Raw genomic sequence first — 15987 nt, forward strand, 5'->3', positions numbered from 1 at the left:
CCTTCTTATGACAGCTGATGCTTCTCTTTAGCTTTCTGCAGTGACATTCCATCATCGCCATGTCTAATAATGAAGGAAATGGAAAAGCTGCAAGCCATGAGATCACTGAAAAGGGACAACAGGTATTGTGGTCCTTGCTGCACTATTTAAGCTTTAGACTCAAACAGCAAGTTAATTATTATTATTATTATTGTTATTGTTATTGTTATTGTTATTGTTATTGTTATTGTTATTGTTATTGTTATTGTTATTGTTATTGTTATTGTTATTTATACCCCGCCCATCTGGCTGGGCTTCCCCAGCCACTCTGGGCAGCTTCCAACAAAATATTAAAATACAGTAATGCATCAAACATTAAAAATTAGACTGACTACTTCCTCCCCAAATGGTGACACTACACAAGGAAGGATTTTCTGGTGTTTTGTATTCTTATTTGACAGTAACTGCAGGCAGCTGTACTCCAAATCTGACTAGAGCTACAATGCCTTTTTAAAAACAAAAACATGGTGGCTTCCATGCCTCTGTTATGAACTCTTAAAAGAGCCCAGCCCAGGTCATTCTGCAGAGCAGAATATTCCACCTACAGTAGAAGCTGCCTAGTATACTGTATTTTTCGCTCTATAGGACGCACTGGACCACAAGACGCACCTAGTTTTTAGAGGGGGAAATCAAGAAAAAAAATATTCTCTCAGAGCTGCTCTCAGAGCTTCTCGGGGCTGCGGGGGAAGCCCGGGTTCCCCCCCCCACCAGCCCCAAAGAGCAAAGAAGCCAAGACAGCAAGCAGGATCTATCCCACGGGCTGTCTTGGCTTCTGCCATAGCCACGCAACCTCTCCAGCCGGGAGCTAAACCTCTCCAGCGCGGCTAAAGAAGCGTGGCTAAAGAAGCCAAGGCAGCGAGCGCTATCCATCCCGCTCGCTGCCTTGGCTTCCTCTTTAGCCTTGCGGCAGCCTCTCCACCCTTTAAGGAGCGCACAGCTCCTGCGGGCTTTCCAACGAGGAGGGAGAAGGGACTGACTGGCTGCATCAGTTCCTTCTCCCTCCTGGGGAAAAGCCCGCAAGAGCCGCACGAAACTTGTGTGCGGCTCTTGGGGGCTTTTCCTGCCTGCCTCCCCCCCATCATTCACTCCATAGGACACACAGACTTTCCCCTTAGTTTTTAAGAGGGAAAAAGTGTGTCCTATGGAGCAAAAAATACAGTGGTGCCTCGCAAGACGAAAAGAATCCGTTCCGCGGTTCTCTTCGTCTAGCGGTTTTTTCGTCTCGTGAAGCAAACCCATTGACGGCTTAGCGGATTAGCGCTATTAGCGGCTTAGTGGCTTTTAGCGGCTTTTAGCGGCTTAGTGGCTTAGCAGATAAGCAGATAAGCGGCTTAGCGGCTTAGAAAAAGGGGGGGAGGGAAAAAAAGTCGGAAAAACTTGCAAGACATTTTCGTCTTGCGAAGCAAGCCCATAGGAAATTCGTTTTGCGAAGCACCTCCAAAACGGAAAACCCTTTCGTCTAGCGGGTTTTTCATCTTGCGAGGCGTTCGTCTTGCGGGGCACCACTGTATGGTAATTACGCTGACAGTCAAAACACAGAACTGATGAGAGGAAGATAGAGTGCTAAGGTTTACGATTCACCCACACTAAGCTAGACGTGCTCAAGGTACACACAAGAGTTTTACCTTCACTACCGCTGGCCTTTGTGAGGATGCTTTCTGACAATAACTCTTACAGTCCCAAGAAAGCAACAGTTTAGCATCTTCTCTAGGGTCTAAGAGGGTGGTGACTCAATGCAGTATCTCTTCCCAGTGTGCCATACAAAGGCTAGCTGATCTGCCCCTGGTCAGCATTACCTGCGAGATCCTTTCCACTACTTATAACTCTGCGAAGGCGTCCCATCCAGCCATCCATGCAGTCTGTGGTATGGCAGAAGTTGGACTAAAGAAGATTGCCTCCTCGGCAGTGAGCAGTGCACAGCCCGTCATGAATAAGCTTGAACCTCAGAGTAAGTAAATCCTGGCTTGATAGTTTTAGGAATGTTTTGGCTCCCTCCTAGGTCTCTCATTTAGGTGTGGGTGTCTCAAGGCTCCTCAGTACCAGCAATGCAAGCCTAGAAATCCATTCTAAGCTCCCCACCCTTCGATGTGTGATAAAAGGGTGGGCTATTATGCAATGTTTATACATACCACAAATACAAAATATGATTATATACATTTTGATTACGATATTGCAATGCAAATACAATATTGAAAACCAAATACGTCCCATTAAAAGGCTGAAGTAAAACTAACCTGTGCTTTGATTGCACTCGGTCACCATTTTGGTTTTGAGGTAAAAGGTAAAGGTAAGTCGGTTAAGTCCAGTCAAAGGCGACGATGGGGTTGTGGCACTCATATCGCTTTTCAGGCTGAGGGAGCCGGCATTTGTCCACAGACAGCTTTCCAGGTCATGTGGCCAGCATGACTAAACCGCTTCTGGCACAACAGAACACCGTGACAGAAGCCACAGTGCACGGAAACGCCATTTATCTCTCCACTGCAGCGGTATCTGTTTATCTACTTGTGCCTGTATGCTTTTGAACTGCTAGGTTGGCAGGAGCTGGGACAGAGCAACAGAAGCTCACCCCGACACGGGGATTCGAACCGCCGACCTTCCGATCGGCAAGCCCAAGAGGCTCAGTGGTTTAAACCACAGTGCCACCCGTGTCCCTTTTAGCTTTGAAAGCTGAGTTGAAAATGCACCAAGTCAACTTCTAAGTTGTCACATGGTTTTAAAGTAAGTTTTGATTTTGAAGGAAGCGATGAGGCAGCCAGCGAAAGGCTAAATGGCTTCTTCTCTTTCGACAGTTGTTTCAGCAAATACCTACGCCTGCCAGGGCCTTGACAAACTGCAAGAGGCTCTGCCTGTTGTGCAGCAGACTATTGAAAAGGTAATGGCTCCACCTCTCCTTCTTCTGTGTAGACAGTCAGCCCCCCCCCCCCCCCATCCACGGCATCCTTTCTGTTACACATTTATGATTATTTGTGCCCTGGTGCTATTGGGGTGATCATGCACATTCCCACTTTCGTTACAGTTTGTTCCTGCCAAAATTATAGCGGTGGTCACACTGCTTCATTTCCAAGCAGTGCGTATCCTGTAACATCCTGCTGAAATCCCATAACTTTTTTTTTTTTACCACAAGTGTTCCAGTTTTTATATATACAGTGGACGCTTGGGTTGCGAACGTGATCTGTACGGGATGCACGTTTGCAGCTCTGCATCTGCGCACGGGCGGGTTGCGATTCGGTGCTTCTGCGCATGCGCAAAGTACGATTTAGCGCTTCTGTGCATGCACGACCGCCGAAACCCGGAAGTAACCCGTTCCGGTGCTTCCAGGTTTTGGTCCGTAACCTGAAAAAACGTAACCTGAAGTGTCTGTAACCTGAGGTATGACTGTATATATTTATTGCCCTGCTTACAGCGTTCTATAACTCCTCCAGGCAGCAATAATGTGGTATCGTTGGGGACACATCGCAGAACAGCTAATAAAGCAGAATAAATCCATCAGTCGTGAACTGTTGTGGGTGTATTCGACAACATGGTCCTGACACAACAAAACTCCGGTCTGGAGGAGCCCAACAAGCCAATGGTCTGACTCTGCACAATTACACTGCCCAGATACAGTGGTGCCCCGCAAGACGAACGCCTCGCAAGACGGAAAACCCGCTAGACGAAAGGGTTTTCTGTTTTGGAGGCGCTTCACAAAACGAATTTCCCTATGGGCTTTCTTCCCAAGACGAAAATGTCTTGTGAGTTCCTGCGGGGTTTTTTTCCTTTCCCCCCCCCTTTTCCTAAGCCCTAAGCCGCTTATCAGCTGATCCGCTGATAAGCCGCTTAACTGCTGATCGCTAAAAACCGCTAATAGCGCTAATCCGCTAAGCTGTCAATGGGCTTGCTTCGCAAGACGAAAAAACCGCTATACGAAGAGCCTCACGGAACGGATTAATTTCGTCTTGCGAGGCACCACTGTAATATCAGGAGTTTTACATGTAGAAACTTGACAGGACTCCTTTGTCGTGCCCTGTGGCACGATTTCTCATATTTCTTTTGTTTGCTCCTAACAATCGCCTACCTATCAGTGCTGAAAGGGGGGCGGAATAAACATCTTCCCCTCAGGGTTGCCTGTGTGTAGAATTACTGCCATCCATTGATGGGCTGAATCAAATTGGAGTCGATGACTAGGAAACTAGAGATTCTTCCAGATTTACTTGGGAGAGGCTCTACTCTGGTTCTTGGCTTGGAGTTTCACTTCTCTTCTTTCTTGATGTGAGAATATCATTTAAAAACTCCTTCTGCAGGTAGTGCTGAATGCCAAAGGCCTTGTCCACGGTGCCAAGGATACAGTGTCAGGTCTAGCAGGTGGGGTCAAAGTGGCTGCCCAGGAGAGGGTGAAGATGGCCGTGTCTGCAGTGGTGGTTGGCATGAACACCGTGATGGAGGGCAATATGAAGCAGATGGTGACTAGTGGTATTGACCACATGATAGAGGCATCTGTGGAGATGATAGAATACTACCTACCAGTAACAGATGAAGAACTAGGTGAGACTATTGCAGCTGCTTTTGTGAGGGAGAATGTATTTGGAAACAGGCAGAGGGCCTTCTCAGCAGTGGCACCCGCCCTGTGGAACGCCCTCCCACCAGATGTCAAGGAAATAAACAACTCTCTGACTTTTAGAAGACATTTGAAGGCAGCCCTGTTTAGGGAAGTTTTTTAATGTTTGATGTTTTATTGTGTTTTTAATATCCTGTTGGAAGCCACCCAGAGTGGCTAGGGAGGCCCGGCCAGATGGGCGGGGTATAAGTAATAAATTATTATTAATTAATTATTTTTATTTATTAAGGTATGGGCCATACTTATTATCCATCTCACTGTCTAAAATCTGGTCTACTGAAGTTATTTTAAAAATTGCCATAATATTGTAGATTATAGCTGCCCAGAGAGGCTGAAGCAACCCAGTCAGATTGGCGGGGTACAAATAATGAATTTATTATTATTATAGATAATAATTGTAAACCACTTTGATTTAGTGTGTGATTTAGTGGTATATTAACATTTTTATTTTTAAAAAAATACTATTTATTAAATTTTCCGCTTTAATAATCCAATCAAACCATATTAAATATTCCAAATTATACATATTATTCGATAATCAAACCGTCCAAATATTATGCCAAAGTATTAAAAAATTTGGAGGTATCTTCCCATGTTCTGAGGTCAGGGGGGTCTGATTATCTTCTACTGCTTTCATAATTTTTGCGATAGTTCCTATAAATCATTCCAATGTTAATCCTCATTATTTTTCGCAGCCTCTGAGTTTATCAAACAAGCGAGATAAAACAAAACAGTATATTCTGGGTGGAATTTATGTCCTGAGTTCCCTCTACATGTTCACGATATATCTTCACAAAATGATGTTTCCGCCAAGCCAGTCCAAAATTCTTCTCACCTCGGGCAGCAGATAAAATCAAATCAAGGCATCTACCCAATCCTTTCAAGACCAGCTGTCCTTCAAATGGTTAACCTGTCCAGGGAAGGTTTGCCATATAAAACTGGGAATGCAAATGTTAAGTAAGATATTAAAAGGCACCTATCCTATCCCCCTCAGGCTCCGCATTTAATTCGACAAGCTGATATACTTCCAGTCATGGCGGCATGGTTAATTGGAGTTGCGTCATCCGATTCTAATTCCAGGCAAACTTCCAAAGTTTTTTTGGCGTCTCTCCAGTCATTCTCCAAATCAAAGTTGGGAAACTCTTTATCCTCTTCCAAATATATCTGCAGACAAATACTTTGAACTTGGTTTTCCACTTTTGAATAATTATTTCCACACAGTTAATGATTACAGTGGTACCTCAGATTAAGTACTTAATCGTTCCGTAGGTCCGTACTTAACCTGAAACTGTTCTTAACCTGAAGCAGCACTTTAGCTAATGGGGCCTCCCGCTGCCGCCGCGCCACTGGAACACAATTTCTGTTCTCATCTTGAAGCAAAGTTCTTAACCTGAAGCACTATTTCTGGGTTAGCGGAGTCTGTAACCTGAAGCGTATGTAACCTGAAGCGTATGTAACCTGAGGTACCACTGTATTAGTCATATTATATCACCAAATACACCACCTCTCCAGTCTCGCTTGCTATAAATAATCAGACAGTTGTTTTTTCAGAGGAGGATTTTGCATATAACATAGCAAAACAAAATATAATAACAAAGGAGGTTTACACACACCCTTTCAGTTCCAACATACAGTGGTGCCTCACAAGACGAAATTAATTCGTTCCGCAAGTTTTTTCTTTTTGCAAGTTTTTCGTCTTGCGAAGCACGGTTTCCCATAGGAATGCATTGAAAATCAATTAATGCGTTCCTATGGAGACCGCTTGCCAGGCTGGCGGTGCGGAGAAGGGCTTTTCTCCCCACCGCAAGCCTTCAGGACAGGTACGGGAACAGAGGGGAAGGCGCGCAGCGCTTCTCCTCTGTTCCCGGGACTTGCGGTGGGAGGAGGGTTTTTCCTCCCCACGCCAACATTCAGAACAGCATTCTGAAAGTTGGTGGTGGGAAGGAAAACCCTCCTCCCACCGCAAGTCTTCAGGACAGCCATCCCAAGGCTGGCGCGGGGAGAAGGTCTCTCCGCCCCACCGCCAGCCTTCGGAGCAGCCATCCCAAGGCTGGCAGCGGGAGGAGGTCTCTCCGCCCCACCGCCAGCCTTCGGAAGGCTGCTCTTCCCCGCTGTCCCGGAGATTTCCCTATGGGCTTTCGTCTTGCGAAGGAAGCCCATAGGGAAATTCGTTTTGCGAAGCGCCTCCCAAACGGAAAACCCTTTCGTCTAGCGGGTTTTTTGTCTTGCGAGGCATTCGTCTTGCGGGGGCACCACTGTACCAAGTCTACGTAGGCGTTAATCCTTCTTCTGTTCAAATCCTTTTAGCACCTCAGTGGCTGAATGACCGGTAATTAGCAGAGTAGTTTCTCCCCCTTCACTCAGATCACGTCCAAAATTAAAATCCATTTTTTCATCTTAAGAATTGGAAGCTTGCTGTTAACTGGAAGCGACTTTGGAGAGTTGGCAAGAAACGTTCCGGGCTTTCCATCCAGCATCTCCAGCCCCTCCTTCCTTCTGAATTTGGGGCCAGGGAGACTGATTACTCCCTTCTCAGCCTCCGATTCCAGAATGTACGGTGGTGATGGAATTCAGCCATCCTCCATCACAGCTTGCCAGAAGCTCCACAGTATATTAACATTTTTAGAAGTGAAATAAAAATTGTACCAGTTCAAGAACATTGTGGGGGGCAGAGAGTTGACCAGAACACATCTCAGGACTTTAGAAAACAGATGGTCTCAAACATCACAGGAGGTACTCTGCATCCTGAACAGATTTCTAGAATGCCATTGAAATATACTCGGAGTCGAGTGTGGATTTCATGCTCTTTATTCAGCTCATGGTAGTGAGGAATGAAAGTTCCACCAAAATATCTGCTTTATATACATTATTTACACATTGGGCCACATGTGATTGGCTATTTCCAGGATTCTCCCATGGGCCAATCAGGCTGCGGATTCACTTCCACCTGCAGCTGGATTGGGTGGCTCCTGCAGACCAATCATACTGCTGCATTGTTCTAGGACCAATCAGACTGCTGCATTTTGGATCCTATTGTTCTAGAACCAATCAGACTGCTGCATTTTGGATCCTATTGTTCTAGGACCAATCAGACTGCTGCCTTTTGGATCCTATTCAACTCAGTACATAACAGCCATCTTGGTGTTTTTATGTTTTAAAAAAGTTCCCAGGTTCAGCTTTCAACTAGGACTGGGAAAGTCTCCTGTCTGAAACGTTTGTGTGTTGTTGCTAGACCATAATGAGTCAGATGGGACCAATGGTGTGATTTGACCGTTGCTTGTCAGTTGCTTGTCTTAGACAGGTTTTTTTTTTTTTTAATCTTAAAACATTTTCCATTCATGCACCAGGCACATTACAACCAAATACAAGTCCCAGCACCAAGGAAAATACAGTATTTTCTATGACCGGTAGACTGTGATAAGACTTGCTAAGGTATATAACTGGTTAAACAGTCTTAAGAAGATGGATGTTGCAGCCTGCCATCAAAGCTTTTTTGGATTTTAGTTTTGTTAACTTGTATATTAATGGTTGGAGTATAGTTTTGTGGAGTTGTTTTGAGTGGATTATTTGTGGAGACAAAATTGGACTATAACAAAACTGGGTTATAAATCCTTTCTTTAAAAAATCAATATGGAGTTGTATGATCAGACAGCATAATGCGAAACCATAAAGCTAGATGGGTAAAAGATGCTCTGAGCTTGTTTACATGGGTTCTGCTGTAGCCAGGTCATTGGTAAAAAGGTACCGTATTTTTCGCTCTATAGGACGCACTTTTCCCCCTCCAAAAATTAAGGGGAAATGTGTGTCTGCCCTATGGAGCGAATGCAGGCTCCTTGGCCTCAGCGAAAGAAACAAGAAGCCTCCAAAGCACAGAGGGGGCGCTCCCTCCGCGCTCCGGAAGCTTTGCGTTGCTTTCGCTGAAGCCTGGAAAGTGAGAGGGGTCGGTGCGCACCAACCCCTCTCGCTCTCCAGGCTTCAGGGATAGCCGCCTGAAGCCTTCGGAGCGTGGCGGGAGTTCCCGCTGCGTTCCGCAGGCTTCAGGTTCCTTTCGCTGAAGCCAGGAGAGTCTTGCTCTCCCGGCTTCAGCAAAAGGGACCCAAAGCCTGCGGAGCGCAGGGGAACTCGCACTGCGCTCCAAAGGCTTCAGGGATCTTTGAGGCTGGCAGGGCGGGAAAGCAGTGCTTCCCGCCGCCAGCCCCAAAGAGCATGTCGAAAGGAACCCTCTCCTTTCCTGCGCTCCGGAGGCTTTGGGTTGCCTTCACTGAAGGCGACTGAACACACCTTGTTTTAGAGGGGGAGAACAAGAAAAAAAATTATCCCCCTCTCTGCGCAGCACCACTTCAGCGAAGCGGGAGGAGAAATGGAAGGGGCTCATTTCTTCCATTGAGAGCCAGTGTGGTGTAGTGGTTAAGAGCGGTGGACTCATAATCTGGGGAACCGGGTTCGCTTCCCCGCTCCTCCACATGCAGCTGCTGGGTGACCTTGGGCTGGTCACACTTCTCTGAAGTCTCTCAGCCCCACTCACCTCACAGAGTGTTTGTTGTGGGGGAGGAAGGGAAAGGAGAAGGTGAGCCGCTTTGAGACTCCTTAAAGGGAGTGAAAGGCGGGATATCGAATCCAAACTCTTCTTCTTCTTCTTCCTCCATTTCTCCTGCCCCTTCGCTGAAGGGGCGTTGAGCAGAGAGGGAGAGAATTTTTTTTTCTTGCTCTCCCCCTCTAAACCAAGGTGCGTCCTATGGTCGGGTGTGTCCTATAGAGCAAAAAATATGGTAGGTTTATGGTAGCAGAAATAAATAGCCACTTAACATGCAAAGGAGGATTTTTGTCAAGACTGTGTATGTTCTTTTCTAGCTGCCCTCGCAGCCTCTATGGTGATAAACTACCCTGAAGAAGCTGCTGAAACAGCTCCTGTCAAAAAGGAGAAAGAAGAGGAGAGTTACTATCGGCGCCTGGGCGCTCTCTCAGCCTTTTTCCGACACAGAGTCTACCAGAGTTCTCTGGCAAAGATGCAAAGGATCAAGCGAAGCACACAGGAGATACTCTTCCAGCTTCAAGAAGCTATTTTGTTGGTAAGAACTGAGCTACTCCTCCCGTTCCAAGATCTGGCTAGAGGACAGAGGTAGCCCCACCAGGGTGCTGCTCCCCAGAAGTTGTGGGACTACAACTCCCATCAGCCCCAGCCTGCATGACCAATGGCTGGAGATGATGGAACTTGTAGTCCAACGCCATGAGAACGTCATGTTGGATATGCAGAAGGATTAATGGGGTCTGGGCAAGTGGTGTTTGGAATAACCACTGAGACAGAAATGCTTGGCACTTAAAGAAAGACAGTAATGGTGGCGCCAGGCGTGCCTCCCTTAGGAGCGGATTCCACCCATGAGAAGCCACCACTGAAAAGGCTCATTTTGTGCCACTGCTCTCCCCTTGGAACAGAGATGAGCATAGCGAGTACTCAGCTGAAAGCTCTTGAAAGTCTAATCCAATACAGTGGTACCTCACATTAAGTACTTAATTCGTTCCAGAGGTCCATTCTTAACCTGAAACTGTTCTTAACCTGAAGCACCACTTTAGCTAATGGGGCCTCCGGCTGCCCCCGCGCCGCCAGAGCACGATTTCTATTCTCATCCTGAAGCAAAGTTCTTAACCTGAAGCACTATTTCTGGGTTAGCGGAGTCTGTAACCTGAAGCGTATGTAACCTGAAGCGTATGTAACCTGAGGTACCACTGTATTGTAACTCCTGCCCACCTCTTTACTAACTTCTGTGGCAGAATATTGAAGTGGCTTTTAAGATAATGCTTGAAAAGGTCTCTAGTGAAAGATGGAATGGGAGTGGCTGAATGGAGTTTAAGCTATTGGTCAACAATAGCTGCAAGATACTTCTTTATATTGAATGTTAAAATTTTGAAAATGCCTTTCCAGATAAAGTACACCTTGCAGTCTCTGGATAGGCAACTGAATCCTAAAGTTGCTAATCACCACAAGGAAATGGAACCAATCTTGGTGGAGTGGAATGGGAGTCTTCCAATGCCGAGCCACAGCTATGAAGAGAATCTTTTAGAGGTATGCTTTATAGGTAGCAACAGTGTTTCCCAAACTTGGGTCTCCAGCTGTTTTTAGACTACAGCTCCCATCAACCCTAGTTGACCCAGGGGTCAGGGATCAGGGATGATGGGAACTGTAGTCCAAAAACAGCTGGAGACCCCAGTTTGGCAAACACTGCTGTAGACCAAGTATGGAGAACCTGTGTCCCTTCAGATGTTTTTGTTGTCGTTTAGTCGTGTCCGACTCTTCGTGACCCCATGGACCAGAGCACGCCAGGCACTCCTGTCTTCCACTGTCTCCCGCAGTTTGGTCAGACTCATGTTTGTAGCTTCGAGAACACTGTCCAACCATCTCGTCCTCTGTCGTCCCCTTCTCCTTGTGCCCTCCATCTTCCCCAATGTCAGGGTCTCTCACTGCCTCCATTTCTTTCCCTTCTATTTGCCAGGTGATGGGACCAGTGGCCATGATCTTCGTTTTTTTTATGTTGAGCTTCAGACCATATTTTGCACTCTCCTCTTTAAAAGGCTCTTTAATTCCTCCTCAATTTCTTCCATCAATGCTGTGTCATCTGCATATCTGAGGTTGTTTATATTTCTTCCGGCAATTTTAATTCCGGCTAGGGATTCATCCAGCCCAGCCTTTCACATGATGAATTCTGCATATAAGTTAAATAAGTAGGGAGACAATATACAGCCTTGTCGTACTCCTTTCCCAATTTTGAACCAATCAGTTGTTCCATACCCAGTTCTAACTGTAGCTTCTTGTCCCACATAGAGATTTCTCAGGAGACAGATGAGATGATCAGGCACTCCCATTTCTTTAAGAACTTGGCATAGTTTGTTGTGGTCAACACAGTCAAAAGGCTTTTGCATAGTCAATGAAGCAGAAGTAGATGTCTTTCTGGAACTCTCTAGCTTTCTCCTTAATCCAGCCCATGTTTGCAATTTGGTCTCTGGTTCCTCTGCCCCTTCGAAATCCAGCTTGCACTTCTGGGTTGGTGCTGATGGGACTTGGGATCAAACAACACCTGGAGGTTACAAGTTTCCCACCCTCCCCTAGTGTAAACAACACTTGGCTATATGGACCAATGTTCTGACTTGGTACAGGGCAGTTTGCTTTGCTGCATTTCTGATGCTAAGCAACTTTTGTCCCGGGCAAAGGTGCTGGATTTGGGGTGGGTGGAATCGAGCCTTCCTGAAGAGTGAGATGTTTGTGCAAATATTTGCCACAGTTCTCGGTAAACATGCTTGTGGCTTGTACGAGTCCGCTGTTTTATTTGATTTGTTTTGTTCTGTTGTGTTGTGTTTCATGATGGGCGTAAAGCCGAATAAACATTTTTGATTTTGATGTCAATGCTGAAGGTTGGTTCAAAGCTCCTTGGTTTGCGCAAAAAGCATCTCTCTGGCCTCTCACATGGGCAGAAGGGGAAGTAGTGCTTGACTTCCCTCAGCCTGCAGCCTCCCAAAATGACTCCAGAGCACTGGAGTGGTGTGCGCCAAGCAACATGGAGGGTTGCAGCCTTGTAGAGAAATCAGTACTGCCGTTCAGTGCATGAGTAAGTAGGCGTGCCTTCTTTCTTAAAGGTAAAGGTAAAGGGACCCCTGACCATTAGGTTCAGTCGCGGACAACTCTGGGGTTGTGGCGTTCATCTCGCTTTATTGGCCGAGGGAGCCGGCGTACAGCTTCCAGGTCATGTGGCCAGCATGACTAAGCCGCTTCTGGCAAACCAGAGCAGCGCACGGAAACGCCGTTTACCTTCCCGCTGGAGCGGTACCTATTTATCTACTTGCACTTTGACATGCTTTCAAACTGCTAGGTTGGCAGGAGCTGGGATGGAGCAACAGGAACTCACTGCATCACGGGGATTCGAACCGCCAACCTTCTGATCGGCGAGCCCTAGGCTCTGTGGTTTAACCCACAGCACCACCCGCGTCCCTGCCTTCTTTCTTAGCCTCTCTCAAATACTTGTACTGAAAGCTTAGGGTGGTGTACAATAAACATGTCCTCTAACAAGTCCTCTCTTCCCTTCTACTCCATGGCAGGCAGAATCGCAGGTTCTAAGCTTGACCTACGGCATCAGCCAGCAGATGCGGAATATCTGCCAGACATTCTTGGCTAACGCGCAGGGCCTCCCTGTTGATCTCCTAGAAAACGTGCAGCAAACATATAGCAGCATGGAAGAGCTGCAGGAGACCCTCTCTGGTGCCAGATCTTTGAAGGACCTTCCCAGTGGTAGCCTGAAGGAGAGCCAGGAGAAGATTGGAAAGGCCCAGGAGACCATATTTGAGACCATGGAATACGTGATTTTGACAACATTGGTGGCTAGGTCCTTTTTTTCTGCTCAAACCTCTATGGAAGAATCTGAAAAGGAGGCAGAGGCCTAAAAGAGTGTCAGACGTGGGGTTCTGCTTGGAACTTGTCTATTTCTCTTGGACCAATATATAGCATAAAGACTTCTGAAAAAGTGTAAGAACTAAAATTCTCCCTAATAGTAAATTCCTTAGACTGGTGATGTTTCTAGGGAATGAGAGATGCTTCCAAATGTTTTAAAACAAACTGTTTATCAAATTTGTATGTTTAAAGTTCATGACTTCACCCCCACCTTCCAAAATCCTGGGAACTGTAATTTGTTATGTGTGCTCCGTGAAGAGCAATCTACAGTTCCCAGGATCCTTTGGGGAGACCATGTGCTTTAAATCTATGGTGTGTACACAACTGTACTCCTTTTTGATAATTATATTGAGCAAAGCCTTACATCTACAAATCCAAAGGTTCAACTTGTCTGACGAGCTGCAGAAATCTTAAGGGGGCTGCAATGTGGGGGGCAAATAGCGATGCAGGGCTATTTAAATGTGTCTTGAGAATTTTGTAAATAAAGCTTAGTGAAAAGCTGAGGTATTGTTACTGTTCCTGAACAAAAGTTTGAGCTGCAAGTGCTCTACTGCACTCTTGTCCAAAGGAGGGGGGGTTCCCTCTGGAGCACAGAAATGGCTTTGTGTATACCAGCCACTGTCATGGCCTCACAATATGGCCAAGATCGACAAACACCTTTTTCTACCCAATAACTAGCAAATTGCTACTCTTCCTTTTGGGCAAAGGTAAGCTTCAAGCCATAGCTGCAGTATTCCTGCAGGGTGGAGGTACCCAGTGGTGTAGCGTGGGTTGTCAGTACCCGGGGCAAGGCAAGTAATTTGCACCTCCTAACCCGTGGATTTGTGCCCCCTAACCCTAACCCCCAGATGTTGCACCCGGTGCGGCCGGCCCCCCCTGCACCCCCCACGCTACGCCACTGGAGGTACCCAACCATGGCTATAGCCAATGGTATCTAAAGCCACTTGGAAGTCTCTGGAGAATCAGTGGAGCCATGTTCCCCCAAACGTTCTGCTAGAACAAGTTGCCCACCATAGCAACCAAGTGAGTTCAGGCCCCAAAACCAGCTTAAAGCTGACCAAAAGGTATTCGCTAATTGGCTTTGTCCATTTGATGGGGTCATTGTTGATGCATTTGAGCACCTTGCCCAAAAAAGGAATATTGGGCAATAAGCTAAATCAGATGGATATAATATATATTTTTATTCAACAAAGGGATACTTTGGGACCAGTAGATAAACACATAACTCTCCCGTCAATGAGGTGTTTCCATCCTTTTAACATAATCAACCCTTGCTTTTTATTTTTATTTTCCCTCCCTTCACCCTTAGATCCCAGCACAGGTCACAACCATTGAAAACATAGCATTGAAAACGGTTTCAAACAATGGAACAGAGTCCTAAAACCTAGAATTTGAAGGCAATGATTAGGAACCACTTTGGATTCCGTTCCTTTGAGGTTCCTTTGCCTCTTTTGCTGCCACGGGACTAGTGGAGGGGAAATGAAGGGTGGGTCTCCTTTTATATTTGGGCTGAGGCTCATGTCAACTTTCCGGTTTGTTTTCCTAAAAGAGGAACTGAAAAGAACAGGCGTGTCTCATCAAAAGCCTGACTGAATTCCACATAAATCCCACTGCTATGTTGTTGTTTTTGTGTGAAAGAAAAATGCACTTTGAACACAGATAGCGCTCATATCTGGCATAGGAGGGGAGACCACACAGCTGGTAACAGCTCAGAACTAGTCTACACAAAATGCAAACTATACGGGCTATACCCATATATTTATTTACTGCATCTATCTCCCACCTTTTTTTTGCTCCTTATGCCTCATTTAATCCACACAACCCTGTGAGGTACGTTAAGCTGAGAGGCAGAGGCTGGCCCAAGGTTACCCAGTGAACATTATGTCCCAGGGGGGAATTTTAACCCCGAGACTCATCTACATTCGTCGACTTATGACGTTATAAATGTGTTATAGCAATGTGACACTAGATGGCGCTGTAGAGCTGAAATCACAAGTCAACAAGAATTTCTGTTGAGCTTTTTGCAAGGTTTCTTTTCAAAGCGTTGCATAGTGTGTTTTTTATAGCTGGTCTCCCAAGTCCTAGTCAGACACTGTTAACTACTATACCATATTGGCTCTCAGTATGACTGTACCATTTCATACTACAGCGGTACCTCGGGATAAGTACTTAATTCGTTCCAGAGGTCCGTTCTTAACCTGAAACTGTTCTTAACCTGAAGCACCACTTTAGCTAATGGGGCCTCCCGCTGCCACTGCACAATTTCTGTTCTCATCCTGAAGCAAAGTTCTTAACCCGAGGTACTATTTCTGGGTTAGCAGAGTCTGTAACTTGAAGCGTATGTAACCCGAGGTACCACTGTACTGGTGAAAGATCACCCAACAAAATGCCACCCCTATTTTAAAAAATGTAATGATTTCCTGTACATAGAAAACTGGCAATAGGAGTGACATGCCTGGATTCTCCTGTGTCCTCTGTAGCATAAATTGACTACAGTGGTACCTTGGGTTAAGTACAATTTCTGTTCTCATCCTGAAGCAAAGTTCTTAACCAGAAGCACTATTTCTGGGTTAGCGGAGTCTGTAACCTGAAGAGTATGTAACCTGAAGCATATGTAACCTGAAGTTCCACTGTAGTAAACATTTTGGGTTTCTCCACCAGGATGGTCACTTACTCACTGCCAAAAAAGAGGACAAAATGTTATGACAGTGATTTGTAGAAAGTGTGTGTGTGTGTGTTGATTTGTAGGTACAGTGGTGCCCCGCAAGACGAATGCCTCGCAAGACGAAAAACCCGCTAGACGAAAGGGTTTTCCGTTTTGGAGGTGCTTCGCAAGACGAATTTCCCTATGGGCTTGCTTCGCAAGACGAAAATGTCTTGCGAGTTTTTCCGACTTTTTCCCCCTTCCCCCCCCCTTTTT

General features: G+C 46.0%; 1 protein-coding gene and 1 long non-coding RNA gene across 2 annotated transcripts in view; both read left to right on the plus strand.

Moving 5' to 3' along the window:
• LOC307206634 overlaps nucleotides 1-15987 on the plus strand; it is a 153280-nt gene that overhangs the window by 1979 nt on the left and 135314 nt on the right. The window lies entirely within an intron of this gene.
• Nucleotides 60-13565, plus strand: LOC307206112 (perilipin-3-like; the record flags this gene model as incomplete). Its single annotated transcript, XM_079958906.1, has 7 exons — nucleotides 60-122; nucleotides 1792-1987; nucleotides 2829-2911; nucleotides 4320-4560; nucleotides 9485-9702; nucleotides 10554-10694; nucleotides 12719-13565. 7 exons carry the CDS (start codon nucleotides 60-62, stop codon nucleotides 13058-13060), a joined length of 1284 nt encoding a protein of 427 aa, XP_079815032.1. The 3' UTR covers nucleotides 13061-13565.

Source organism: Podarcis cretensis (genome assembly GCF_951804945.1).
Source record: "Podarcis cretensis genome assembly, chromosome: 17".
Lineage (NCBI taxonomy): Eukaryota > Metazoa > Chordata > Lepidosauria > Squamata > Lacertidae > Podarcis > Podarcis cretensis.